General features: G+C 53.4%; 2 protein-coding genes across 2 annotated transcripts in view; both read right to left on the reverse strand.

Moving 5' to 3' along the window:
• The window catches only part of SPTBN5 (spectrin beta, non-erythrocytic 5), a 46,735-nt gene extending 41,312 nt beyond the window's left edge, over positions 1-5,423 (reverse strand). Inside the window, exons 1-3 of the mRNA XM_040620490.1 lie at positions 3,773-5,423; positions 3,336-3,503; positions 519-635 (exon numbers count right to left, since the gene is read on the reverse strand). Of these exons, the coding sequence (XP_040476424.1) occupies positions 519-635; positions 3,336-3,503; positions 3,773-3,883 (396 nt within the window). The 5' untranslated portion in view covers positions 3,884-5,423. The remainder of the gene's footprint in view (positions 1-518; positions 636-3,335; positions 3,504-3,772) is intronic.
• Positions 5,424-7,181: 1,758 nt separating this feature from the next.
• EHD4 (EH domain containing 4) overlaps positions 7,182-26,261 on the reverse strand; it is a 79,138-nt gene continuing 60,058 nt past the window's right edge. The window contains exons 5-6 of the mRNA XM_040620493.1: positions 18,355-18,519; positions 7,182-11,253 (exon numbers count right to left, since the gene is read on the reverse strand). Coding sequence (XP_040476427.1) covers positions 10,717-11,253; positions 18,355-18,519 — 702 coding nt within the window. The 3' untranslated portion in view covers positions 7,182-10,716. The remainder of the gene's footprint in view (positions 11,254-18,354; positions 18,520-26,261) is intronic.

Here is a 26,261-nt window from a genome sequence, read left to right on the forward strand (position 1 = left end):
TATGGAAGTTGATAAATATGAGCACTCCGTGTTCTTACTCTTTCCAGTTCAGTTGTGGGAAAATAAGAGGTCGACCAAGAGGAGGATGGAGGACCATCTCTTTGGTGTTCAGGATACTAGGGATTTGGAAACTTCTGGGGCCGGGACTCCCTCTGCATGTTTAATTTCTCCCAACAGTACGTTAGAGATGTAATAGAAGTGAGAGCGTTTCTGTGCCAAAGTAGGGAACAACCAACCAGGATGAAAGGCAGGCACTAGGCAGTCACCTGAACCCCGCAGTTGTGAATGGCTTGTTCCCAGATCAGGATTGAAGGGCGTGAATCTAGCTGTCATTTCAGCATATTACAATCTCTCTGACAGTCTCATTTCTTCGCCCATGGTTGAAGAGTGGGTATTCACTGTGTGGACGCCAGGGTCTGTTGTGGGGATCCTAACAGTCAGGTGGAGCTGCTCTGTCCCCAGGGGCCGGGAGTGTGGCCAGGGTGCGCTGGGCTGGGCGGTTGGGGGCTGGGACATACCCCATCCAGGGAGATGTGGGAAATCTGGAAACGCAGAATGATGACCCAGATGAGTCCCAGGATGAGTGTCTGGTCTCCGTCCACGATGTTCTCTGGTCCAATGAGGGGTATTGGCACCTGTGGGCACAGTAGGCTGGGCTCAACCATGAAGTCCGAGTGCCAGAGAAGACTCAGAGTACCCAAAAGTCCGGGGAGCCTGCTGCCAGATGGGAGGTCCCCAAGGGAGAAGCCAGCAGGGCACAATGCCAGGCGGGTGAAGACTTTCTAAATGGATGCAGCTTTGGACCCAAGTCCTCCCGGGCAAAACCCCAGCCTGGTTAACTGGGCTGAACCACTGGGGTGGGGGTGGGGGTTCTCCCCGTATGTGGGCTACAGGTGAACAGGGGCAAGATCAGTGGTTCAGCCATGGGAGTTGGAAATAAAGTGTCATAATAATCTATGAGCTCAAGAGACAACAGCAACTGTCTGCCTCCACCTCTCAGGGCATGTGGGGATCCCCAGGGAGTGCTTGGGTCCTTGGCTCCCACTTCAGTCTCAGCCCGCATCATCAGTGGTCCATCTCCTGGTAAAAAGGCAGATTCCCAAGCTCCACCCAATTAGACTCTCTTGGGCCAGGGCCCAGGATTTGCATTTGGACAAATACCTCATGTGGTTTGCCTGTGCACTAAAGTCGAGAACCCTGCTGCCCTAGATCTTGCCCACATGGACAGGGAGGAGGAATGAATGAGGGGAGACAGAAACGGAACGAACATCAAAGCGGCACGGGACCTGGGCCCCTTCACCCTCTGGCTCCTTCTTCCTCTCCCGGATCACAGCGCTCCAAGGCCTGTGGGATTCTGGCTGTTCCTTGGGATTCTAGGCACAGGCCTTGGGGCCTTTCTACTGGCTGTCCCCGCTGTCTGAAAATATCACCCCCAATAGCCACATGGCTACTTCCCTCTCTTCTTCTAAGTCTTTACTCAAATACCACTCTTTCAATGGTGTTTTCAATAGCCACCTTCTTTAAATTAGAAGCCCAGGGTCTATTCTTCCTGCTCAAACACACTTGCTCAAACTCCTTAGCCTGCTTGGGTGGGGATCTTGGTTTTGTTCGCTGATGTCTCCCTAGTAGCGTGGCTGGCATATGGTGGGTAATGGCTAAGTGTGCACTGAACGGAGAAAGAAGAGGAAGACTCTCCGTAGGACCTGGCAGGAAGCTGGCTTCAGCCAACCTCCTGCCTGGTGGGCGGGGCTGCATCCCTTTGTTGTCTCCACCCTGTGTCCGTGTCCGAAGGGTCCACCCCATGCACCCCATGCTCAGCCTTCTCCGGCACACCTGAGCCCTTCTGCGTGCACTTCAGCTTGGAGCTGGAGCGGCTGGTCTGGGGGCGGGGGGTTGGAGTCAGCTCATACCAGCTTGTGGAGCTGGTCTTCCCGCTTTTTGTCTAGTGGTTTCGCCCTGGTAGCTTGGTCCGCCGCGGTGGAGGTAGCAATGCCAGGGAAACTAGCACATGCTACAAACGAGGGCTTTTAAGTCCCCTGGGCCGAGAGCTGGTTGTTACACATTTACCAGCCCACACTGATCTGGGGTCAAATCAACGGTCTTCCCTGAAACTGCAGGTCCCTTGTAGTCAGGTCTGCGCTTTGCTGACTGCGGTCCCCAGAGCCTGGCATGGAGTGCCCGGCAAATGACACGGCCTCCAGAAATGGGTGCATCCCACATTCTGCTGCTCAATCACCCTGTGTTGGGGCAACAGTATGTGTAGTGGAGACAAGGCTGTCACCTTCACAGACTACGTATTAGTGACATGCTGTGTGCGAGGGGAGCTGCAGAGCCTCTGACCAGGGCCACGGGGCGCCCACTCTTCCCAAGTACCTGGAGGGGAGAGGGCTGGCTCACAGGCTATTGTCCCTGGGACCAAAAAGGGCCTGGCATTCTGTGGCTGTCAGCTTCTGCTCCTCCCTCTGCTTGGGGACTGCAGTGCCCGCATACCTGGCTTTGGCTTCTAACTGCCCTGGCCTCTGTCAGCCGTGCCAGGCTCCCAGGGGGCTGTGACTGCCAACCCAGGACATGAGTGACAGGCACGCACACTCAGGTTCTGCCCAGCCAGTTGCAGGCTCCAGGAACAGCCACCTCATGGGTTCCGGACCTGAGGCCAGGAGCCCTGTGGGCTTCCCCAGTATGGCTCCCAGTATGAACGCCCCCTGCCCAGGCCACTGACGCTGGCCATGAGGATCCTTCCATGCCCCTGGAGCTTTTGCCTCCTTTCGATGACTATTTCTTTGGCTGGTCTCTTTCTTGCACGAGACCGTGGCTCCATCCTGCTTGTGCAGCTCCTGCCAGCTAACTGACCCAGCTTCTCCAAAGCAGACGTGCGCCTCTTCCCTCCGCCGCCCAGCTCAGTGCGCATGGCTCTTCTCCTGTGTCCTCCGCTCAGCCTGCCTCCCACAGCCCTGAATCCAGGCTCTGCTGGCCCGCTGACCATGGCTCTTACCTGCTCAATTATTTCCTTATTTAGGAAAGGAGAAAGTTAAGAGTACAGGGAATCTTTCAGCGTAGAATCCTGCAATTCTCATTGCAGGCCCCAGTGCATTTCAGTCCCACCCACGGGGATGATGGCTGTCCCTGCTCCAGTGTCTGTCATCCTCTAAGCTGGGAGCACTGGTCAAGGAAGGGCTGGACTTTCTGGACCTCTGTATCCCAGTTGCTACGCCTGGATTCCGGCTTCAGAGCCTCCGCTCTGCCCTGGCCAGCCCCGGAAAGGTGATCAAGGAGCCCAGCAGATCCCCGCTGCCCGCCCCAGCACCTTGCCCAGAAGCTGGCTCCCCAGTGCCCACCTTGGCCCGGAGGAAAGCCAGCGCGCGGCTGCTGTTCTCCAGGAAGTGTGCCCTCATGCGGCCCCGGCTGGGGGGTGGCAGGGCCTCCCCCGAGATGAGCTCCAGCAGCCGAAGTAGGTGGGTGCCGTCAGCCAGCTCAGTGTACAGGTTCTGGATCTTGATGCCCACCTGGGAGGGGCAGGGAAAAGCACAGGGACAGTCCCCCTCACCTGTCTGGCCCACCCTGGCACCTCGGAGGTGCAGTCCAGGGCAGCTTCCTTAAGGAAGGCGGACTGGCCTCAGCTGTGCTTTACAGTCAACAGAAGTGGCTGCAGCTGGGCTCTGGGGTCTGCGAGAAGTCTCAGCCGGATGACCTCATGGCTGGCCCCCAGAGTCCACTGGCCGGGGAGCGAGGGGGACAGCAGAGGCGGACTCTGGGGGCGCCCCGCTACACTCACCCGGCCGTGCTGGAAGATGTTGTTGATCCAGTTGGTGAAAGTCTTCTCCTGCATCCGCTTGTGCTGTGCCTGCAGCTTGCGAATGTGGCTCGTCTCGTACGCAGAGTCCATGGTGGGACAGGACTGGGGGAGCGGCCCTGGGGCTGGCCTCCTGCTTCAGGTGCCCTGTGGCCCCAGGGAGCTGCTGGGGCTGTGGGACCGACGAGCCAGCAGGCCTGCAGACCTTTAGGGATGAGGGGCCACTGGATATTTCTCTAAGCTAGAGATGTTGACGGGCATGGAGGTTGGGGAAGGAGTGTGAAGGGTCCCTACATTTGGAGGGGGCGTTTGCGGCTTAGGGCCTAGCCAGATAAGATTCTGGAGTTCCCGGCTGGTGCCCTACACTTGAACGCCTCAGAAACCTTTGCCCCACCCCACTTTCCAGATTCCTGGGACCATGGGGACTGGCTGCTACTCCTCGGGATGAAAAGGGCGGGCGGGAAGAAAACAGGAAACCGCTCACCTTGGCGATGTCTGTGCCTGGAAGGAGACCCTATCGGACGGATGGAAATGGCAGATAGCAGGGGCTGTGTGGGGAGGGAGAGAACCACAGGAGAGGCCAAGGCTGGAGCCGGGGCCATGGTATGGCCCTCCTCTTGAGCCGGCAGGCAGGGGTGACGGCACACAGCGGGCATTGTCCTCCCACCTGCCAAAGGGCGTGGCCCAGACTGGGAGGGGGTGGCTCAGGAATGCTGCAGCCCCGTGGCCCCAGGATCTCCTCCTTCATCCTCCCCCCCAACCTCGGATGCTCCCAATGTCAGCACAGAGGCCCGTAGGATGTGCCCCGAGCTGGCTCTGGGTGGGAGTGCTGTGGGGGTGCTGCAGTCCAGGTAAAAGGCACCCACATGGCCAAGCCCCTGATTAGAAGCTTCTGCACCCACTTCCCAGTCTGGTACTGCCCTTTGTGAGCACCCACAGGGGTGGGGATGGGAGGGAGCATACTGGCCCTCTCATCCTGTCCAGGGGAATGGCACCATGGAGGGAGGGGAGTCCTCGGACCCCGGGGCTCGGCTTTCCAGGCCCTGACTTGGCCCAGGGCTGAACAGTGGGTGCTCCCTCACACCCAGGGGCCACTTTCTGAAGGGCGCTCTCCCTGGGAGGGGGTAACTTGGAGCTGCAAAGGCCGTGGAAATGAGAGTCTCCTCCAAAGCCAGAGACACTGTTTACTTTTGGGGGCTTCATGGTGAGCCCCCAACATCCGTGCTTCCACAGAGCCGTCTCGGTCTTGGGGCTCAGGGCAGGGGCTGTGGTGGGAGTCCGCAGCCCACTCTCCCTCCCTCGCTGAGCAATCTTGAACTGCATGCCAGAGAGAGTTCTAATTAAGGTGGCTTCACGAAATGTTCTGGCTAACCTCAGGGTCATCGTCACTGGTCTGGGGTGGGTGTCTGTGGGTTCGTCCAGCAGCCCCGGAGACTCTGAGAGGAGATGCCGCACTCCTCAGGCAGGTGTCTCTGGCAGCCGAGGCTGGTGAGAGGAGCAAAGGCCACAGCCTGCCCTCCAGAGCTGGGCAAGACTCTGGAACCCTGGGCCCGTGGCTGGGAGTGAGGGGCACGGTGCTCTTGGGGTGGGGCCAGCTCCCCTGCATCTCAGAAGAGCTTCCTCCCCTGTTGCCCTGTGTGGTCCCTCCTGCCATTGGCTGGCTTTCCGATGTTGGAGTGAGCCCAGGCTTCTTCCTCGCTCACAGCCCCAGTCCTCAATGGCGGCTGCTCTGTGCTCCCCAGAACCCCATGGTCTACCCTCCCACCGTGTCTGCTTGCACTGCCCCCGCGCGGCCCCATCACGGCTCCCGACTCGACACCTTGCCCGCACATCAGCCTGTGCACAGCCCCCCAGGTTTCCTCCCAGAGCACAGCTCTGCTCACGCCCATGGAGACTCCGCATTGCCTCAACAGGACCAGAGCTTTCCTGCTCACACTGGGGCTTCGGCTGTTGTTTCAGCTTAGAATGTCCCTTCTGCTCCTCATTGTCCACATTTTCCTATCCTATCAGCCCCAGTTAAAATCCTGCTCCTTCTAGCAGGTTCACCTGCCCCCTCTCTCCCGATTTGTTTCTCCTCCTCCTAAGAGCCTTGGTCCAGGGCATCTTGTATGATGTGACACCAGAGGACAGGCTGGAGCTGCGTGATGCTTTGCACACAGACCTCCACAGGGCTGTTGTAGCAGCTTGATGAGTGGGGCTGGGGAACTGCTCTCCTTCCTCCTTAGCTCGGATACAGCTGAAGCCATTGCACGTGCAGCAAGGACTGGCCCCTGTTTTGCTGCAACGGATTGCAGCCCCTGCTGAAATGACAATACCTTGTTCGTCAGTACCTAGTTTTGGATTATTTATGTGGTGAGTAACTAAAATCTCAAGTCAAACAGATTTAAACAATATAAAAGGAAGGTACTGGCCCAGAGGACTGAAATGTCTGGCAGGAGGAGGACTTGAGGTGAGGTTTGACCCAGCAGTTCAAACGATGCCACCACAGGCCGGAACTCCCTCTGCCTTTCTCGATGCTTCCTTCACCTCCATGCTCCAGAGGGTGGTTGCCGCCAGCACAACCTCACTCCTCTGTCCCCAGGAGCTCTGGCCACTCCTCTCAATGCCATTCATACTGTTGTACCAATAGGCTCACTTCTCTACACTGCATGGTTCAGAGAAGAAAGAACATCTCTCTCAAGAGCTGGAAGAGAAGTCTGAGGGGTTTGGCTCTCGTAGGCTTGAATTGAGCCACATGTCCATTCCTGAACCAATTTTTGTGACCAGGGGGACAAAATACTCTCGTTGGCTCAAGCCAATCAGGACCCACCCTGGAGAGGTGTCTATCTCACCCAAACCTTGTGGCTCAGACGGAGGGTGGGCAAGTAGGGAGTGCTTTGCAAAGGAAATTCCGGGTCTGGATCACAAGGGTAGATGGGTGATGGTGGGGAAAACCCAGATGTCTGCAACGGGGGTGTGTGACAAGTGGCAGCAGCAGTGCCAGCCGGCCAGGAGGCGCCTACCCTAGCACTCCTGCACCTTCGGGCACAGGGGCTGGCCTCCGAGCTGGAGAGGACGAGGCGGCAGGTACCCGTCTCCTTTGAGCGTGCTCAGCGATGCCCTTTCCAGCCTCCGAAGGGAACCCCGTCCGTGGTTCCTTCCGTCCTGGTCTCCAGTCATCCTCTGTTGGGGCCTGCTCCCAGACCTGGCCTCTGCCCCCAGCAGATGGAGCTGCTTTCCAGCTCAAGAAGCCCCACTGTGGACACAGGAAGAGTTGAGGGGTCACAGGGATGGTGCTCAGAAGGGGCCCACACTCCCCCCCTAAGTCTTCTGCCTCATTTCTGTTGGATCCCTGCTTTTCTCCTGGGACAACTGGGTCACTGGAAAACCAGAACCAACGGAGGAAAGGTAGTACTTTTTTCAGAAGTTTATTGATCAATAGATTGTGTCTGTTCGGAATTTCTAAACAAGATTACAAAAAATAGAAGCATGGTGTATTAACTGCATTGGCTAACGGACATGTAACTTGATACACTCTTAAATTAGGCCCATGTTTACCTGCATAAACTCAGTGGTTATCTGTCCTAAGAATGTTATTTGTCTGCTACGTTCCGCAGAGGAAATACACAGCGCCTCTGTTAACCGCTTTCCTTCTCCTCAAGGCAGTTTGCCTGGGGTATTGCTCTGGGCCCAATGAAGGAGTGTAATGGCGCCCGGTGGGGAGGCCGCAGTGGTGGCTGTCAGGCCGAGACTCCGGCGGCTAAGCCCACGCCTGGCAGCGGGCTGCAGTGGAAGACATCCCCGGTGTGGCGGGCAGGCGGCTCCTCAGGACACCCAGCAGCGCGTGGCAGAGGGCTGTGGTCAGGGGCAGTGGGCCAGGGCTCTGCGGAGGCTTCCCCTGCGGGCTGCTACTCAGGCAGGGGTTCAAGGGAAGGCAGGAGGCACTGGCTTCTCCACACACACTCTTTGACCCGCCTGGACACCCAGTGCCCGTGATACAGAATTTAACTCCTCAAAGGCCCACCGTCCTGCGGGAGGAGTCACAGCTCCAATCTAAAGACGCTCTAGCTGCATGATGACAAGTGCTCCGAGGAGAACCCAGGCCAGAGAAAGGCAGCGACACGAATGGCCCTCCCCATCGCAGGGTGAGCCCTGGGCCATCCCAGTGCGCGGGCGAAGAGGCAATCCATGCACCATACTGGGCTGGAGAGTGTGAGGCTGGAGCAGGTTGGACGTCTGCATGTCGCCATGAAACTGGAGGGTGTTGAGATGTGTCGGTCCAACGTTCCTTTGCGGATCGGTTCAGGACGGCCTCATTAGCAGGCTTACAGCTTGCAAGCTGACTCTGGCGGGGGAGGCTGAAATTGTTCTCCCCCCTAAACTCAAGGCTGTGGAGGTTTGTTACATGGTACCAGGCGCTGTGTGGAAAACAGATTCAGGATTCTTAGATCTTTCGTGGAATTGTGGAGAGCATGGAGGGTCTCAGTGCTGTTTACCTACCTCCCCCCTTCTGCCCAGCTGCAAATCCTTGGCCGAGGGGGTCCTTTGAAAATTGGGGTGGTAGGCGGAGGGCAATGCGGTCGGGCAGTGTGAACGGAATTCTAGAGGGCTCTGCTGTCCCCCAGCCCTGCTCACAGGGAGGCAGGATAAGGGGTGTTTTGGACACAGACTCGAGGAACTTTGTGCGGGTCCTGGGAACATACGGGCCCTCATCCTTGGCAGCCATCCCTGAGGTTTTCCAGGGCTTTTCTTTCCAATCAGCTTTTCATGATGACTTCATGTTGTAAGAGAAGATGTTAAGAAAAATGGGTGTGTGATTTCCTTTTTTTTTTTCCTTTCTCAGCAGGGAAAGGAAGCAGCTGCCAAATGTTCTGCCCCTGACGGCGTGGGGGCGGCGATCACAACACCACGAGAAGGTTCCTTCCCTGTAGAAAGCAGAAACCTCAGTCCGCTACAAGCTTTCCTAGTTGTCCCTGCATAGACAAAATTGGCCATATCTGCACATACACACATTGACAAGTATCACGAATACATACTCATGTGGTGCATGTACGTACACACATCTTTATATATGACGAGAAGAATTAAAGGAGCAGGATAATTCTGAACGGAAAATCAGCTAACGCGGCATCTCCAAACCTTTGGGCCAATGACTTCTCTCTTCTTCACTGTTTTGCCCTTTGCAGGACTCCCTTGTGGGTACACACTTGGGCAGTCCTCATGCGTGCACCAAACCGTCTGCTTATATTACAGTACTGACATAAATCTTTTCTTTGCTACGTTTCTGATTAACTTAAAATTAATTTAATTTAAAAGTGCTCATTAAGAATAAAAATCATATTATGAATTTACTTCTCTTAAAGTGACATTATTTAGAAACTAAACTAGAGAGTGTGAGGACTGGTGTCTGGACAAAAGCTTCCCCCAAATAAAAATTTTCTCTTCGTCTGCATTTCTGACCCTGATGTCACAGGTGATATCAGAAAAGGAAAACGATGTGGTTTTTGGAAGGCTCGGGCGGGGCTGTTATTTCCTTCACTTCGATGCCGTGCGGCCATCACCATTTTGCGCCTCTCTTTTGTATCACGTAAATCATAATGACGTGAGTCCCCAGGCTGCAGCCCACAGAGGAGGGAGGGGCCAGCGAGCGTTACCTGCCTCCACCTCCATCTGATGGGCGCCTGAGCGAGTGGACCAGACAGCTTTATACCGAGACTCAGAGAGAGAACACTTGGAGCCAAATCTGGCCGGGTGATGGCCATGCACTGTATGACCCTCACCGCCTTTTGAAGAAAAGGTTTCATAGGAAAGATTCCGTCCTGTGTCTGTATAAAAGGCTTTTCCTGTAAGAAAGAAAAACTGGAATAATAAAAATGCCTGTTTTTTTTTTTTGAATAAAAATAGTGTCTAAAGCTAGAGAATGACCTTTTCTACCTGACAGCCTGGGGCGGGCTCGCCTTGTGTTCCCCGTGAGTCCCTAGGCCCAGCACACTGCAGGCACTGAGACATGGGTTTAAATTTAAATCCTGCCATTGACCAAGGGGCCTTGGGGACATGTCACCATACTGACGACTGCAGAGAACCACCTCTTTCCTTTACCGTTGTTTGAATATGATAAATAGACTTTGCTACAAATTATGGGACAGACTAGTAAGAAAAGCCAACCTTCAGACTTCAACATGGCTTGAATACTAGAAATCTTGCCAGGGGCTAATAAAGGTTCTGAGTTCCAAATTCCTACCAAATGCAACTGGGAAGGGTCCGGGGTGGGGGGAGCTCCGGGTGGGTTAGTCAGGGGGTTGCTGTGTATCACAGATGCTCTCTGCTGACCTGGCTGCCTGTCCTGCTCGAGCCTGCAGGAGGGACGGGGGCCCACACAGGCACAACCCGGGGGCAGCAGTCTTCTCTTTGGTAGACGGCCGAGAGAGAACAGAAACCTTCTGTGCTCTATTGTTTTCCACTCTCAGTACAGCAGGGAACAAGATAAATAAGATCAACTTTGCTCCCTTCTGGTACCCTCTAAGGGACAGACAGGAGCCAAGGCAGGTGCATGATGCTGTGTGGCCCAGTGCAGCCCAGGCTCCCCGGTTCTGGAAGAGCCCCCGGCTGACTCCCTATGGTTGTGGGATTCTCTACAGCCCGCCTCCATGTCTATGTCTCTCTAGGCTGCCAAGTACTCTGGTCAATTTCTCTTTTTTCTCGACCCTTCAATCTCCTTATCCACCCCCTCCTCCCAATATTTTAATAGAAACCCAGGGAATTTTAGAGGTGAAAGAACCTCATATCTAGTGTCCCGTGACTGCCCACCTCATTCCACAGGTGGGGAAACCGAGGCCCAGAGAGGGCAGTGCCGTGGTCAGGGTCAGTGAGTCAGTGGCCACACGGGCCTCAGGCCCAGGCCCCCCAATCCCTACCGCCCACGGTCTGCCTTGAGAGCAGCCTGCAACTCAGTCGGCCTTCGGCAGGGACTTCCTGTGGGAGGGGGGCACGAGGTGGGGGGGCAGGCTGCTGGGCAGCTCGTAGCCATCGAGCTTGATCTTGATGAGGTGCTTGGCCAGCGCAAACTCCTCCTCATCCAGCATGCCGTCACAGTCACAGTCGGCCAGCTTCCAGATCTTGCCCAGGACGCTGTTGGGCAGCTTGGACGTCACCATCTCCTTCTTGGCGTTGACACCGGATATCTTGCCGTTGACGGGCGACAGGGTGTAGAAGAGCTCATCGTAGATGGGCTTGTCTTTGGCCACGACCCACTCCTCCTCATCGGCGCCCTCCTTGGCGCCCTCCCCGTAGCCCTGGTTGAAGGGGCCCTCGGTGGTGCCGTCGAAGGCGCCGCCCTGCACGAGCTGCGTGGGCATGCTTATCTCCTCCTGGCTGATGAGGTTCATCAGGGACGAGATCTTGTTGCTCAGCATGTTGTCCACCGCCTCGATCAGCTTGGGCTTCAGCGAGTGGAATTTGGTGAAGTCATAGTTCTCCAGCTGCTCCTGCAAGAGGAGAAACCACAGACTCAGTCACATGCCCTCACTTCGGAAGCAGATGGGGAGAGGGAGAGCTGGAGGCAGAACTGTCCTTTCAGCACACATCTCACCCCTGGGCTGCTCCGGAGCTCTCTCTTTGGTGGGGTCCCCACACCCAAATTCCCCAGATCCAGGAGCAGCTTGTGGGACAAGAAACAAGATGCTTGGAAGACAACTTTTTTTTTTTTTTACAGTAGCTAATCTTTGACTGGCGGCCGCGTGAGGGATAGCAGTCCCCTGGGCTTTGGACACCCTTCCTTCAACCTTGCCTCTCTGTGTGTGCGTGCTCTAGGGATTTAAGGTCTTTTAAGGTGATCTGATGACATACTTCTGTTGATCTTCGCTGGGAGTGAGGAAGGGCAAGGGTGAATAACCCTTTTGGATGGACAGCACATGGGATGTTCTGGAAGAGCCAAAACGAGAGCCCGTGGCTCCTGCCCTTTGGCTAATGCTCTTCTGTGCTGTAACATGAAGCTGGGTCACAGGGTCTTTTTAGGTAGAACAATTCTTTAAGGACGTTGTTTTTGGATCACTTAAAAAAATGTCGTTTAAGGTATAAATAAATAAAAGTTGAAACTGGTTTAAGTGGGAGAAGAGTAGGGATGGGGTTGGGCGAGTAGGAATCCAGCCAGTAGGGCTGAGTGTCACAAGCCCGGGCAGGGCAGCTCTCGGCTCCACCTGCCAGTGGAAGTGGCCCAGCAGCAGACAGAGTGGCAGGAACACAAGGAGAGCCCTGGGACACAGCAGTTGCCCGACTCGGACGGGAGCCAACCGTAGATGCCACGTAGGCTCTGTGGGTCGCTCTGTAGAAACAGTCCTTCCTACCTTGGTTCTCCTTGGTTACTCATCCATCCATCCATATCCATCCATCCATCCATCCATATCCATCCATCCATCCATATCCATCCATCCATCCATCCATCCATCCATCCATCCATCCATATCCATCCATCCATCCATCCATCCATCCATCCATATCCATCCATCCATCCATCCATCCATCCATCCATCCATCCTTCATCCATCCTTCATCCATTGACCCATCCAACATTTACTGGCCATTTGTTATTGCCAGGCCCTGTTTTGGAGCCTGCGGATAATATAACCACGAAGAGCCACAGTCTCTGCCCATAGGGAGCTTCTGTTGTAAAAGAGGGATAACATTCTAGTTCTTTAAATTCCTGTTTACTTTCAAAAAGGGTTTGACTTAGCTTCCAGTGGAAAAATGATAACATGAAATAGAAGAAAGTCATTAGAAAGGGAAGAGCTAAGTAATTAAGAGGGAGAGGAAGGGGACCATTACATCAGAATTCTAAGGTGAGAAAAGCTACTGTTCCTCAGATGCTGTGGCTGGGGTGCCCGGGTGGCGGGGGACACACCCTCTCACTGCATGAGGGAAGAAAGCACCTGTTCGTTGCAAGAGATAAACTTTTTCTGAATTCTGAGAGTGACCTGGGGCCGTTTATGATCTTTGAAAAATGTTTTCAACACCACTTTTGCCAAATAAATGCAGAAAATTCCAGGTATGGAAGCTTTTATATGGGCTTTACGTGAAATATTTCTGTTAGGAAAATTCTAGGCGGCCAGCAAGGGGCCATCCGGGTGTGCAATTTTCTGGAGATGACGTAGGGAGACCCTTGAGTAGAAGAGGTTTCACTCAGACCCGACTATTCTGGGCAGAAGTAATGTGATGGGCAGTTAGGGAAAAAAAGTAAAATTTTGTGCAGTCATAAATATCACATCTTTATTGTAAAAATTTGGGGAAAAAACTGATAGACAAAATAAAAAATTTAAATCACTTATAATTCCATCACCCAGCAATAACTTCCGCTTTCTTTGGGCAGACATTTCTAGCCATTTTTATAGATGCGCGTTCACATGTATACACGTGCGCGTGCGCACCCCCCCACACACTTTAACTGAAGTAAGACCACACTGTTTGACAACTTTCGATTTTAAGAAAAAATGTATCACATCTTTCCCTGATAATAATTTTTATACAACCTCACTCTCCAGAGCTGTTTAATATTGAACTGTCTAGCTGGGCCATTCTTCGTTTACTCTGTCCCGTGTGGTTGGACGTGTCTCCAGTGGAGAGTCAAAACTGCGGCGTCAGAGGGTGTCAGCAGGGCAGACATTCTGTGCTTCCCTTAGAAGGGGAGCCCTGAGCTTCAGATGGAGGGACAGAGCTAAAAGCTAAACAGCTCGATGGGTCTGTCGAGAGGCACCTCTAACACTCTTCTCAGCAGCAAACTCTGACCCCTTCCAACCATGCAGGGTTCGAACCACAGGCAGCCTGTGCTCCGCTGAGAGCCGCAGGGTGCTGCGGGCCCAGTTTCTAAGCCCATTCCGGTTTGTGTGTCGTCTGTCCTCTCTGACAGATCATGGTCACCTGCATGCCACTCCGATACCAGCACTCAACGACGTGGCTGACACTGGGGCTCCGACTGCCACTTGCTCCGTCAGCCAGGGGATGGAGAGGAGAAAGCCCAGGAGGAGAGCAGGCAGCCTACACAAAAATCCGAGTGCTGCTGGGGTAAACAAGTCTGGATTCCCCCGGGTGCACAGACACCTACCTCCCTCCTCATGAATGAGCCCGAGCTCCGAGCACACACAAAGCCCCTGTGTCTGGCCAAGCAGACGAGTGAGGGCGGTGTCCGCCCGAACTTTCCACCCACCTGCGGGGTACATGGATTCAGACAGCAAACCTCTGGAAAGCTGGCAAGGGGCAATGGCCACATGTTTCCAGGGGTGGACAGGAAGTAACAGCAGCAGCCACCCCTTGTCCGGAGGGCACAGAGGAAACAAACCCTACACTCACACGCCAAGGCCTGACCAGGGAGTATGGGGCACGAGTTAAACCACCGCCATCCCTGCCCTCCTCCGAGTTCGCTCCCAAAAGACATCTTTGTATTGGGATGAATACACACTGGGGAGTTTAAAGATTGGCCCTGTCAACAATTGTATCCATCAAAGCCACCAAGCCCGGGATCCTGGAACTTCTCCCTCCCAAGGCACAAAGGTCAGTTCTCAGCCCAGTCTTTGCGGGCCTCTCTCTTGCCCATGCACTCCCGGCATTCCCGGAAGCAGTTTTCCGATTCACAGTCCGGCTAAGCAGGTGAGGATGCTCTGCTGCCCTCTGCTGTGGAAACGCTGCCAACCCGTCAGCGGAGGGGGCCGCATTCTCTGCGGTGGGAAACTGAGTCCCAGATCCAAGGGCCTTTGCTAGCGTTCTCATTCTCCAGTCTGGACACTTCCGTGTGCGAAGTCAGATTCCCTCCTGAAAGGAGGCTGGGCAGACACAGGCTGCTTCACCAGCAAGCCCCGGGCCTCTCCCAGCACCGGCCAAAAGCCTTCAAAATACACTCAGCTCCCTGCTACAGCTGCGTCACACCAACCAGCGCGGTCTGTGAGAGCACGGGGAGGGCAGACACTTCAAGCGGGCATCGGGGGGCTCTCTGAGCGGCCCTGAGATGTGCAAGGCTCCTAACAATGTTATCTCCAAGCTTATGTCCCTGCTGCTGTCCCAGGCATAGTCCATGTGAGGTTGAACACCTGTGTTGGAGGGGGCGTCAGATGTTCCTCAGATTCCGAGAAGACACAGGTCCTGGCCCACACCATCACCCCTGCCCCCCAAAGCTTCCTGGGTGACGGCAAACTAGCCTGAAGTATCAGGTGATGGTAAGTATGCCCTATGAGCTCCAGGCCTGCCTCGTTCCTTGGGGAGTCCTGAAGGGACTGGGGTGGTGTGTTCTGGGCCCGAACAGCTTCCAAAGGAGGAATCCCCTTCCAGCTTCCAGGGACTTGCTTTGAAAAGTGCTGGTCTCTCTATAAGCCGTGTGGGTGTCAGGGCGAGGTCAGGGGCCAAGAACTTCACTACCCTCCAGCCTGCTCGGATATAATCACACACGCACTTACCACGGAGCTCACCTAACTGCTCACTGGGCACCGGCTACATCCCAGGTGCTGGGGACATGGCGGTGCACAGGCATGGGTCACTGGCCTCACGCAGTCTCATGAGGGAGAGAGCCACTGAATGAATAAATGACTTTCACTGAAGCACAACAGCACCGGTGGTGTAACAAAGATGTCCCAACATCAGGCTTTGCTGCCGAAACTTCATTGCCAGCCGCGGTCACAGTGGCTGATACTGTAATCCAGAACGTACGCTCTGTAGGGGCAGGGATGTGGCTGTTTGTTCACAGCTTTACCCCAGGGACCTAGAACAGTGGCTGGCACGGTACACTTGATGAGTGTTTCGTGGTGAGTAAACGAGCACAGGCCAATGAGGTACCTGTCGGGAGGCACTGCTCGCTCCAAGTGCTCGGCGTCAGGGGACTCCTGACGGTGCTAAGGCCTCTCCCGAGATGCTAGAAGAGGGGCCCATGGCTTCCTTGTCTTCCTCCCCAGGGACCGCCCCTCTGCCCCAGGTCGGAGAGGCCTGGGCTTCCTCTGGCATGGCCGGGCCAAGGCTAACACGGCCATGAGAAGCTCTGGTCACGGGGTGCTACCTGTGTTATGGGAGTTCACCTGGGGACAGGTGTGCAGTCCTGTAAAGGAGGCTTACAGTGGCTTCCTGCTGGGCTCAGGGGTGCCTCGGGTCTTGGGAGGGGCGCCTTCTCGTGGGTGGGGCACTGCGGTAGCTCCCTGGGCTAATGAGCCACAGAAGCCCCATTACGCCATAGTGCGCACTGTATTCACAGCTTTCATTGCAGTCAAGGAACCAATTTCCCTTAAAAAATGTCTGAAGGATGCAAGAAAACTGCTGTCCCTCAGTTTGGTCATGGGGTGCAGGCATGAAGGTGGGCCTGCCCAGGAACACTGCTCTGGGGGTCCAGTAGCCCTCCAATTAGCCTGTGATCAGAAGCCTCGCCCCCCCACCCCCACCCCCGCCCCATGCATCCTCTGAGTACAGGAATACCTATTTCATTTCTGGAAGAAAAAAGATGTTCTGGATTTATTTTGAAGCCAGCTAAGTCGTATCTGAGCACATCATATATTCCACATGCTCTTACCACCTTGGACCCTGCCATCACAACAGTAAGTATGACCCACTCCTATGTTAGTGTGTCCTGTATAGAAAGTTTACATCACAAAACTCCTTGAGGCCGAAGTTTCCCCCTGCGGCCCGTGGATCCTTGCCTCCACTGCCCCACCTCTCCTCCTCCCACGCCCTCCGGAGCCAGGCAGCTTGCCGACCCCCCTTCCAGCTGCGTGTCCTCGACCTCTCTTCCTCTAGCCCCGTCCTCCTCTGTGGCTCAGGGCAGAAGTGGGTACCTGGAGGTGTCCAGGGTGCGGCCGGAATTGTAGGGTGCTCTGTCTGCCTAGGGAGTACTCTTTGAACGTTTGAGCTACAAGGTGAAAACCAGGGGACTTTACATACAAATCTAGATTTGCTGCTTCTCGGGACCCGTCCGGGCCCAGGAACACAAGGCAGTGGCCACCGTGCAGGTCCGGCCTCTTCCACACTGAAGCGGGGCACAGACTCCTCAGCCAGCCCCCAGGGTGGGCCCCCACAAGTTCTCACTGTCCTTGCAGACTGGTTTTCCTCCTGGGAGAGTCCTATTTCCCAGAACCCCCATCTCCATGCAACGTGGGAAGACGAAAGAATCAGCGGGTGATATGGTTTTTCTTTGCCTGGCCTGCCTGACGAGCCACAGGCATCTGAGTTTGTGTGGCCTGCCTTCCAGGAGGACGGTGGCCTCCAGTGCAGATGGGTCCTTGCTCTGGACAAAAAGATGCTCAGTGTGGCTCTGTGAGGAGCCGGTGGGGCAGCGGCCTTGCTGGGAAGACATGGTCGGCACGGACGTGCGTCACTAATGCCACTGCAGGGCGGTAGACACAGATACACTGGACAGGCCAGAGTGGCTGACTGCAGCTCCCGTTTGGCTCATGTGGGGCTGGCTCAGGGGGACTAAAATCAGGCCCAAAGTTGCCCAATGCCAACCTGTAGGCAACATGTTCAGCGAGCACAAGTTGCTGTGCCCAGTAAGGCCCAGAGAGCCCCACGGACTCTGAGCAGGGCTCTGAGCACTACTGGGCATGTACTCCCGCAGGGCCTGGTGCTGCGGGCTTGGGGAGGCCGCCTGAGGTGACCTCCAAGGTCACTGCCAGCTCTAATTCCCTTAAGGTTCTGGGATTCCAAAAAACAGATGTCACTTAATGACAAAACAACTTTGAACACAGCCTAAGAGGCCCGCTCACCTGATTTTTTCATGTGACCTAAACTTACTTTTTTTTTTACACATTTATTTTAATTTTTTATTTAAATTCAATTTAGTTAACATGTAGTATATTATTAGTTTCAGGGGTAGAATTTAGTGATTCATTGGTTGCATGTAACACCCAGTGCTCATTACATCAAGTGCTCTCCTTAATGCCCGTCACCCAGTTACCCCATCCCCCCACCCTCCCCTCCCCTGCAACAACCCTCAGTTTGTTTCCTAGAGTTACGAGTCTTATGGTTTGCCTCCCTCTCTGTTTCTATTTTATTTTTCCTCCTTTCCCCTATGTTCATCTGTTTTGTTTCTTAAATTCCACATGAGTGAAATAATCTATTTGTCTTTCTCTGATGGACTTATTTCACTTAGCATAATGTCCTCTAATTCCATCCACGTCATTACAAATGGCAAGATTCATTCTTTTTGAAGGCTGAGTAATATTCCATTGTATAAATTTACTTCTTGAAATGTGTCCCTTTTTGGTTAAAGGTTTTGGGGAGGTCGGCAATCTGCTTTATTCGCAGAAGACTGGCATCGTGGATCACCATTAGGAAGATGCATTCATTGTGTTCTCTATCCTTTTTTTTTTCAAGAGGGGGGAGGGGGAGAGAGAGAATCTTAAGTGGGCTCCACACCCAGCGCAGAGCCTAATGTGGGGTTTGATCTCATGAGCCTGAGATCACGACCTGAGCCAAAATCAAGTGTTGGACGCTTAAGTGACTAAGCCACCCAGGCGACCCGTGTTCTCTATCCTAAACGATGAAACCGTCATGTGTACCCAGCAACCAGCCAGACAAGGTGGCGTTGCCTATTACCTGCCCATGATGCTACAGTGGGCTCCCAGTACCTGCATTGCCTTGACTTCTGGGAAGTCCCCGGCAGAAATCTGGTATTCTCGCTGCAGCTGAAGGTAGATTTCTGGCAATCTGCTGATAAGCTCTCTCTTCTTGTTTTCCTTTCCGAATACACTCGGCATCTCCCTCTTCAGGTGGCTGATAATGTAGGCATGTACCTGAAAGGGTATACGTCAGTAAGGACATGCTATTTAGAAATGCACCAGAAAGATAGACAGGACAGCATCTTAAATGTGTCATAACATGTAACAGGTGCCCATGCAGGACCATGGCTCTCAGGACAGAAGGGTGAGGGTCAGGGGGCTGGGGGGCTGGGGGTACATTACAAACCTGCTTCTGGGCAGGTAGAATGTGAGGTACATGAAGGATCCCCAGAGGTGCTATCTACGGGTGCCTGGAAAGAGGCCACACACCTCCCGCCCCCCGCCCGAGTCCGAGCTCCGGGGAGAGCTGGCCTGGGTGTTGGGTTTGAGAGCTGGAGCAGAGGTGGTGGCCAGAGCCACAGGGATGGTTGAGACCACCAAGGGAAAGTGAGCAGAGAAATCCCCACCAACTAGGACCAGGAGGGGGAGTGGACAGTGACAGAAAAAGGCTATGGGAGGGAAGGGCCAGGAAGAGGTGACACCTGAGTTGCGCCCTGAAGACAGGGAGGATGTGAGGGAGGCTGTGGCCGTCCAGGAGAGTGGACAGTGTGGACGGCGGTATGGAGGTAACACACTGTGGGCCGTATTTGGAGTGCCATGTATATGGCTTGACACATCTCCAAAGGTAGGGAAGGCAGACTGTTGTGGAGGCCAGGAGCCAATGGACGATTAGAATGAGGCTCTGCTAACCTCCTGTGGAGCTGATGGAAGTTCTGGGAGACCAGAGGCCACAACAGTGCCAGGACCTCCCTGCTTTGGAAGTTGGCCGGTGGTGCATGGCTGGGGATGGGGTGGGGCGACTGACTTGGGCAAGGGCTCTGGCACTGAGTTGGGCCTCTGAGTGGCCATTCCGAGTCTGTGCAGGGAGCGAGTGGGGTGGGTGGGGCCTGGGTGGAAAGACCTGAGTTCTGGTGATTAACCAGAAGACCTAAATTTCAGCAGGGCTGGTGCCCGGGAGCACCAGGAAACGAAAATGGAGGCTGATGCAAATGGCTGATCTGATGTAAGCGGCTAATCTGCATGGAAATCTGTGCCCAGTGAACAGGGAGAGGAAAATTCCTGTAACCTCCCCGTGGAGAGTTCGAACCCCAGGATCTCTATAGATGGCACTGAAGTCCTTTGTGCACAAGACCAGCTGCGTGAGACCAGGCTGAACGGCAGAAGCTCCCTCTGGGAGAGGGACCCCCGGTACATGCAGGGGAAGCTCCAGAAACCCTGATCAGCTGGTGGTCGCAGGCCCGGGACTGTCCCCCGAGGGGTGGTGAGCCCTGCCTGCTCGGCTGTGTCACCGCCTTCCTCACCATTTCCACTCTTCTGCTGATTTCCAACTTTCGGACGTGAAGAAATGCTCATTACAAAAGTTCTCTTTGTACGCCAGAATTCTATAGAGTCATTTAGAAGTCAAGAAAATAAAACGGGAATGGAAGAAAAACAGAACAGTGATGACAGCAAGAAAATGACTAGGCAGCTACGGAAGCTCCTCTATGAAAGAAAACAGACTTCTATAATCTTGTGGAAGAACGGCGATTGAATAAAGGGGGTAAGCAGAGACATCCTCTACCTCAGCTGAGGGCCTCTGCATACGGACGCACTGGGCGCAGCCCGGAACATTCTGCTAAGATCTGAAACCTAAAATAAGTGCGTAACGTAAATGCTGACAGGCTCAGACCAGACAATGCGGACGTTCCCATCTACACAGAGCTCATCTGACAGAAGCACGCACTGTGCTGCCTGGCTGCCGCCGCAGGTGCAAACGGGGAGGGACGTGCCAAGACCTCTCTGGCACTAGGACATTTATTTACCTATTTTTCAAAATAAAACAACTTAAATTATTTAAATGATTCTTTGAGAAAGAGAGACCTCACATTTGGGAATCCTTTATTTAGAGTGTCGGACTTCAACTGCATTCCCGCGGATATGATGAGTAAGTGGTAAGACTGGTAATCTGGACAGTGAATGCCTGGCTTGGTTTGGTGGGGCTGGGGGAGGGCACTGTATCACTCCGAAGGACTTGGAGGGGCTGCCATACTTAATCGGGAGAGCCAGCAGCCACTAGCTGTCCTTGCGTCATTTCCAGGTCCTCCTGGAACTTCTGGACTGGGCCTGTGGCTCCCTCTCCGTTCCATGCTCAGGCCTGCCTTGCACTGGAGCCAGCCCCAACTGAAGCAGGAATTCCCAAGCTGCTTAGTCTCCTATCTTCAGGGGTTTTTACTGAACCACCCCCAGAGCCCCGGCCTGGGGCAGCTGCCAGACCTTGCAGGGCTCCCCAAGACTGCCTCACTACCTAGTAATGTGGACTCTTCGAGTTGCCAGGCTTGTACTCAGGGAAGGCTGACTCCCCACACAGGCCCCGGACGCACTAGGATTGGCTCCGGGTTTCTGAACACTGCCTGGTGTCCAGGGGCCTGCTTTACCTGGCCTGCCTGCAGGTAATTTCACCTGCCACAGATCTCCACCCGTGGCCTGGCACCTGCTCCCTCATCTCAGCCCTCATGGTGTTCTTTGGCTGAAGACCAAGACTGCTGGATGGTGGGCTGCCCTTGGACACCAGGCCTCTGGTGCCCCGACAGAAGCTGGGCCTCAATTCCTTCCTCCCTCCCTCTTGCCTGACATTATCTGGGTCTGACACTCAGGTATCCTGCTCATGCTGCAGGCTACAATCAGCCTCAACCTCCACTTCCAGAAAGTTCCACCAGCTTGTTTTGTGGGAGTCACCTGTTGTGCTGCCCCTGCATGGCCACCCCCTCCTGCCCTTCCATGGGCATCCTGGCAATAACCTAGGGTCAGATACGATGTATGGGCCCTGCCTTTAAGAAGCTTATCAAGTTACAAGGTAAATTATAATCCTTAGAATCATGGAACATTACATCTGGAAGGGACCCCCTGTATCTAATTGAACCCCCAGTTCCAGGAAATTCATATGACTTACTCAAGGTCACACCGCCAGTCAGGAGGTGCACAGCTGTCACTAGCACTCAACTGCCTCATTCCTGTCCTTACAGAGTTAATTGCTTTCTGTGGGTAGGCATTAAAAAATCTTACTAAAGTTGTTGAAAATCTGGAACTGAAAATGAACTGGGTTCTATAGAAAAACAGTGTGGAAAACTGTGACTTGGTGGGTTTTGATTGTCCCTAAGTCCCAGGGACGCTGTGGGAAAGTCATTTAGAGTCTCCTTCCCCATACACAAAAAATCCATATATTTTGGCACACGCCACTATGAACACCACGTAGGATGTGGGTAAAGATGGCAATCTTCTGGCAGGATGGCACCTTGTAATTCTAAAGACTCTTGGTAAACAGAGGGGACAGCCTGGAGGCACACGCCTGCCCTTCTGCGTCAAAGAACTTTTTCCCGATAAACACAGGACTGAGGGCCAGACCAGGCAATGGTCCCCAGGAAAGGAGGTGGACACAGTCTAAGAAAGGCCTTTTGTTCTTTATAGTGAGAGAAAACTAATCGAGAAGGGAGATAGGAAAGACAAGAGGGAAGAGAAAGGGGAGAAGGGGGAGGCCTGATGAGACCCGGCTCTGGAAGGCCGGGGTCAGGCCCTGCCACCACTGCCCCTTGCTGGGCAACGCTAGGCGACTCGACTCGAGTTCCCCACCTCGGCCTACTCACGTGCTAACTGGAAATGACAGCTCTTACCTCACAGGGTTGTTAGTATGAGAATCAAAAGAGATCACGGATTTGGACGTACTAGTAAAAATGTTACTTGTTATTGCCTAATGGCCAAAGACCCCCAGTCGGAGGGTTAGTAATGCCAGAGAAGGCTTGTGGTTGGTTAGTTCTTACTGAATGCATTTGAATAGTAATATGATGAATCCGGGCCCAAGCGCTTCATTCGCAAGTATGACGTTGAATCCTGGGGGCTTTCGAATATTCTTACCTCGTTCAATTCACCCTTTCTCGTAAAAAACTGGGAAAGCCCCAGCTCATCCCGTGCTGATGATTCGAGCTAGGTCAAATGCATCACAGTGTCAGTTTGTCTCTGGGCTAATAACACGATGAGCAGAAAGAGACGTCCTTCCCTTTAAATGAACATGAATTTATATCCAGTTCACATACACGTTGTGCTACAATCTCATTACCCGTGTCCGGTGACAAGTGTTCATACATATCCAAGGCGAAGAAGCACGTACTCAGAGTGATACTGGATGTATCTACCCTGGGCGGGGAGGGCAGCCCCAGGCAGCGAGTGCTGGAAGCTTCCAGGGCTCATGGTCAGTAGCAGTGGAAATCCTCATGGAACTTGGATATTGGGGAGCAGTTTGGGGGGATTCGGGCTGGGGGAACGTGGTTCTACCCTATGCCGTCTCATCTGCAAGTGAACACAACCTGCTGGAGACCTGCATCTGTGGAGGCCCAGCTAGAAGCTTGTACCGAGCATTTAACATCCGGGGATCAGCGCATTTTAAAAGTGGGTTTATGATGATATATATAAAAAAAAATCAGTTAATGAAGTAGAGACCCAAAAGGTGGAACTGTGGGGTAGTAAGCGTGTGAGATTATCAGAGGCAGAGAAGAGCAGCTCACTGGCTCCCCGTCAAGCAGGGGTTTGTTCTGTTGAAATCAAAGCTGGCACCCACAGCATGTGATTCTGAACAGCTCTGGGGGACTCATGGGGGCCCACCCACTCCTGTGAGGGCAGCCTTCAAAGAGACGGGCTTCCCTACATGGGTGCGAATACTGACACACATATCCACAGTGGACTGAGCTATTTTTAAAGGCCCCTCGGCGGGCTAAGCAATAGCGGGGCATCATCAGCCGCTGAAGAAGGGTCCTCACACCTCAGCCTGGGTCCATTTGGTGAATTTCAAAACATCTAACTTCTCCACGGAAGGAATTGGCGGTGCAGACAGACTGGAAAGCAAGGCTCTGCGCGTTACACGTGACTGGTGGAGAACACGCTATGAAGACAAAACCGAATGCCATAGACCGAGGGGGGACGCTGGAAACCACTGACCTCTCCTTTTCTTTCTCATTTTTAGCTGTTCCTTCCTCAAATGTTGACTCATTTCTTGTTGAGTGAAGATCGCTAAAGGGGTGGGAAACTTTCCTGCTCTTGGGCAATGTTCAGAGAGGGTGGAGTCCTCACTCTTTATTTTTGTTCACTTATTCCATTAAGTACTCTTATTTTGGGGTTGGTTTGTAAGAGCCTAATTTCTTCAATTTGGCTATTTTAATGATAGCTGAATAAAACGAAATTACATTTTCTAAACACTTTTTTGAGCTTTCCCAGAATTGCCTAAAGAATCATGAAATGAACCTTGATTAGCTCCTTAGATTGTAAACAGTCTTCAAAAGGGACGCCTACTGATATCATTAGGATGCGATCTTTGAGGTTAACCAAAAAACCACTCTAAAGGTTTCTTGTTCCTTGAAATAGAGAGTTGTGAATAATACATATAAAAATAGAAAAAGCAGGGAAATCATTAAATTTCAAGAGATCTTTGGTAAGAGTGCCATTTTTCAATTATTAAAGTGTCATTGATCACTGCAGAACCTGGCAGGATATTAGCGACACGACACACTTGCTTTACTTCTGGATGGGACGTGAATCCTGCCTAATTAAGGTGCTCCACGCCCCAACTCGATCTGACACCTCTTAGGTGACATCTAAAAACTTACCCTTTGCATGTTTTCAATGGCAGCTTGATCAATCTCTAAACTTTGCGGCGTTCCTATGGATAAACAATTTCATAGAATACCCAGAATGACAGGTGAACGCAAAAAGCAAGAGCGAGAAGGCATAGATGTTGTCCGTTCTGCATTTCAGGTGCGTGCTCTCCAGACCAAGGAGTCAAACTAATGAAGGCTTGAATTTATATTTTGCAACTCATAGGCTGTGAGGCCTTGGGCAAGTTGCTTCACCTCTCTGAGCTTCAGTTCCCTTGCATGAGAAACGAAGCTAATGCCCAACTTTGTGCAGTTATGGACCGGATCAGATGAAATACACATCATAGAGCTTCCGGAACACTATAGACCCTCAGTAAGGGTTGGCTTGCAAAAGCAAAACTGGATCAAGAGAAATAAAGATCAATATGCCAAAATCAAAGAGCATCTTCATGCAATATGAACACCGCAAAGAGAAAAACTCGGGTGACTCTTTGTCCGTTTAAGCAACAACAAGTTCACAAATGGCCGTAATGTCGCAGCTGGTGTAAAGCACATGACACTGGTTAGCAGCTAAGGCCACTGTGCTGAGTTCTGCTCCTTCTCCACCCGAGCCTCTGTTTCCTGTCCCCCTGCGCAGGACGGTACTGCCCCGGGAGCGCCCTGGCACTGAGAAGCCCAGGCTGGAAACATCCATACTTTAAACATGTTCCTTTATGAAAAGGAACAAGCCAGATACTATTCTTAGGAGGGAAAAAAAAAAAAAAAAGACAAGCTTTTTTCCTAGAAGTAAGCTCAGCAAGTTGACCGCCCCCTGCATTGACACAAGGGCTTTCATTATTCCTAGTGCCAGGACAGAGCAGCATTCTGTGGCCACGCTGGTCCATCCGTTCCGGGGCCTGACGCTCAAGGAGGGCAGAGAAGTCCCAAGGCGCTTGGCACTCCCAGTGAACTCTCTGCTCTTTATTTATTTCCATGACCAAATACAGCTGCGCCTTGAGTCACTAGGCTTCAGCAGTGACTGGTAAAGTAGAACCGTCCATGGGCATTTATAAATAGTTCCAAAACAATCTTGAAATCTACAAAGGCTAGCACAGGATTCACCATCTTGCTTATAGAACAACACGGGGTGTCGTGGACCCTGAAGCGTAAGTGCAGGAGTATCAGCTGAAGAGGAGAAATACCACACGCCAAGGGGCTACGAAAGGGGCAAAGGCAGACTTCCTGCCACCAAGCGTTAGGCCCAGGACTAGCGCACGAGAGAAGTCACTTCAGGAAAGCTGCAAATAAGTGGATTTACAAACTGGTTAGCACGACCACCTCGTAGAAAGGTAATAAAAATGGATGTAGCTCCAGAGAGGAACCAGCCTGGACCAGGAAGATAGGACAAAGAACCGTACGTCACAGGGGTGCAGTGACTGCGGATGAACTGAGCGAGACAGGAGTATGTGTGAGCACGCACCGGGATGGAGGGTGAGCAGAGGGCAAGAGAGCAGATGGAGGTCCTATCTGTGGGGCCAGAGACAGATGCCGCCAGGTGTCTCTTTGTTTGTTTTTAAGATTTTTATTTATTTATTTGTCAGAGAGAGAGCGCGTGCGCACAAGCGGGGGGAGCAGAAGGCAGAGGGAGAAGCAGGATCCCCGCTGAGCAAGGAGCCCGATGCAGCGTTCGGTCCCAGCATGACCCGAGCCAAAGGCAGACGCTTAACTGACTGAGCCGCTCAGGCGCCCTCGTCTCTCTGGATACAGGAGAGATGCTGCTGCGTGAACACACCGGCACAAAGATGGAGGCTGCTGGGCAGGGATGGGGAGGTGTGAGGCCAATGGCCTGTCCAGCAGACAGCCTCAGTGAAGCCCTCCCTGCCTCCCCTGGCCAGGCCCCCTGCTCAGAGCATGGTGTCCACACCGCATTCAGCACATAGCTCCTCATTCCGTAATGGGGGGTTTGGAGCCTCCTCCTCCACCAGCGAGGCTCCCAGGCCTGGCCCTGGTGCTGAGCGAGCGGGGCTGCAATGAGGCAAAGTGGTGGTGGGTTCCAGAAGGCCGGCCTGCTGGACTCCAAGGCCAGACCAGAAGTCACTCTCTGTGCAAGAGGATAAGGGAGGGGACATGGTTTCTTCGCCACCAGAAGATGAAGGGGAA

Source organism: Ursus maritimus, unplaced genomic scaffold, assembly GCF_017311325.1.
Source record: "Ursus maritimus isolate PB19 unplaced genomic scaffold, ASM1731132v1 scaffold_35, whole genome shotgun sequence".
Classification (NCBI taxonomy): Eukaryota; Metazoa; Chordata; class Mammalia; order Carnivora; family Ursidae; genus Ursus; species Ursus maritimus.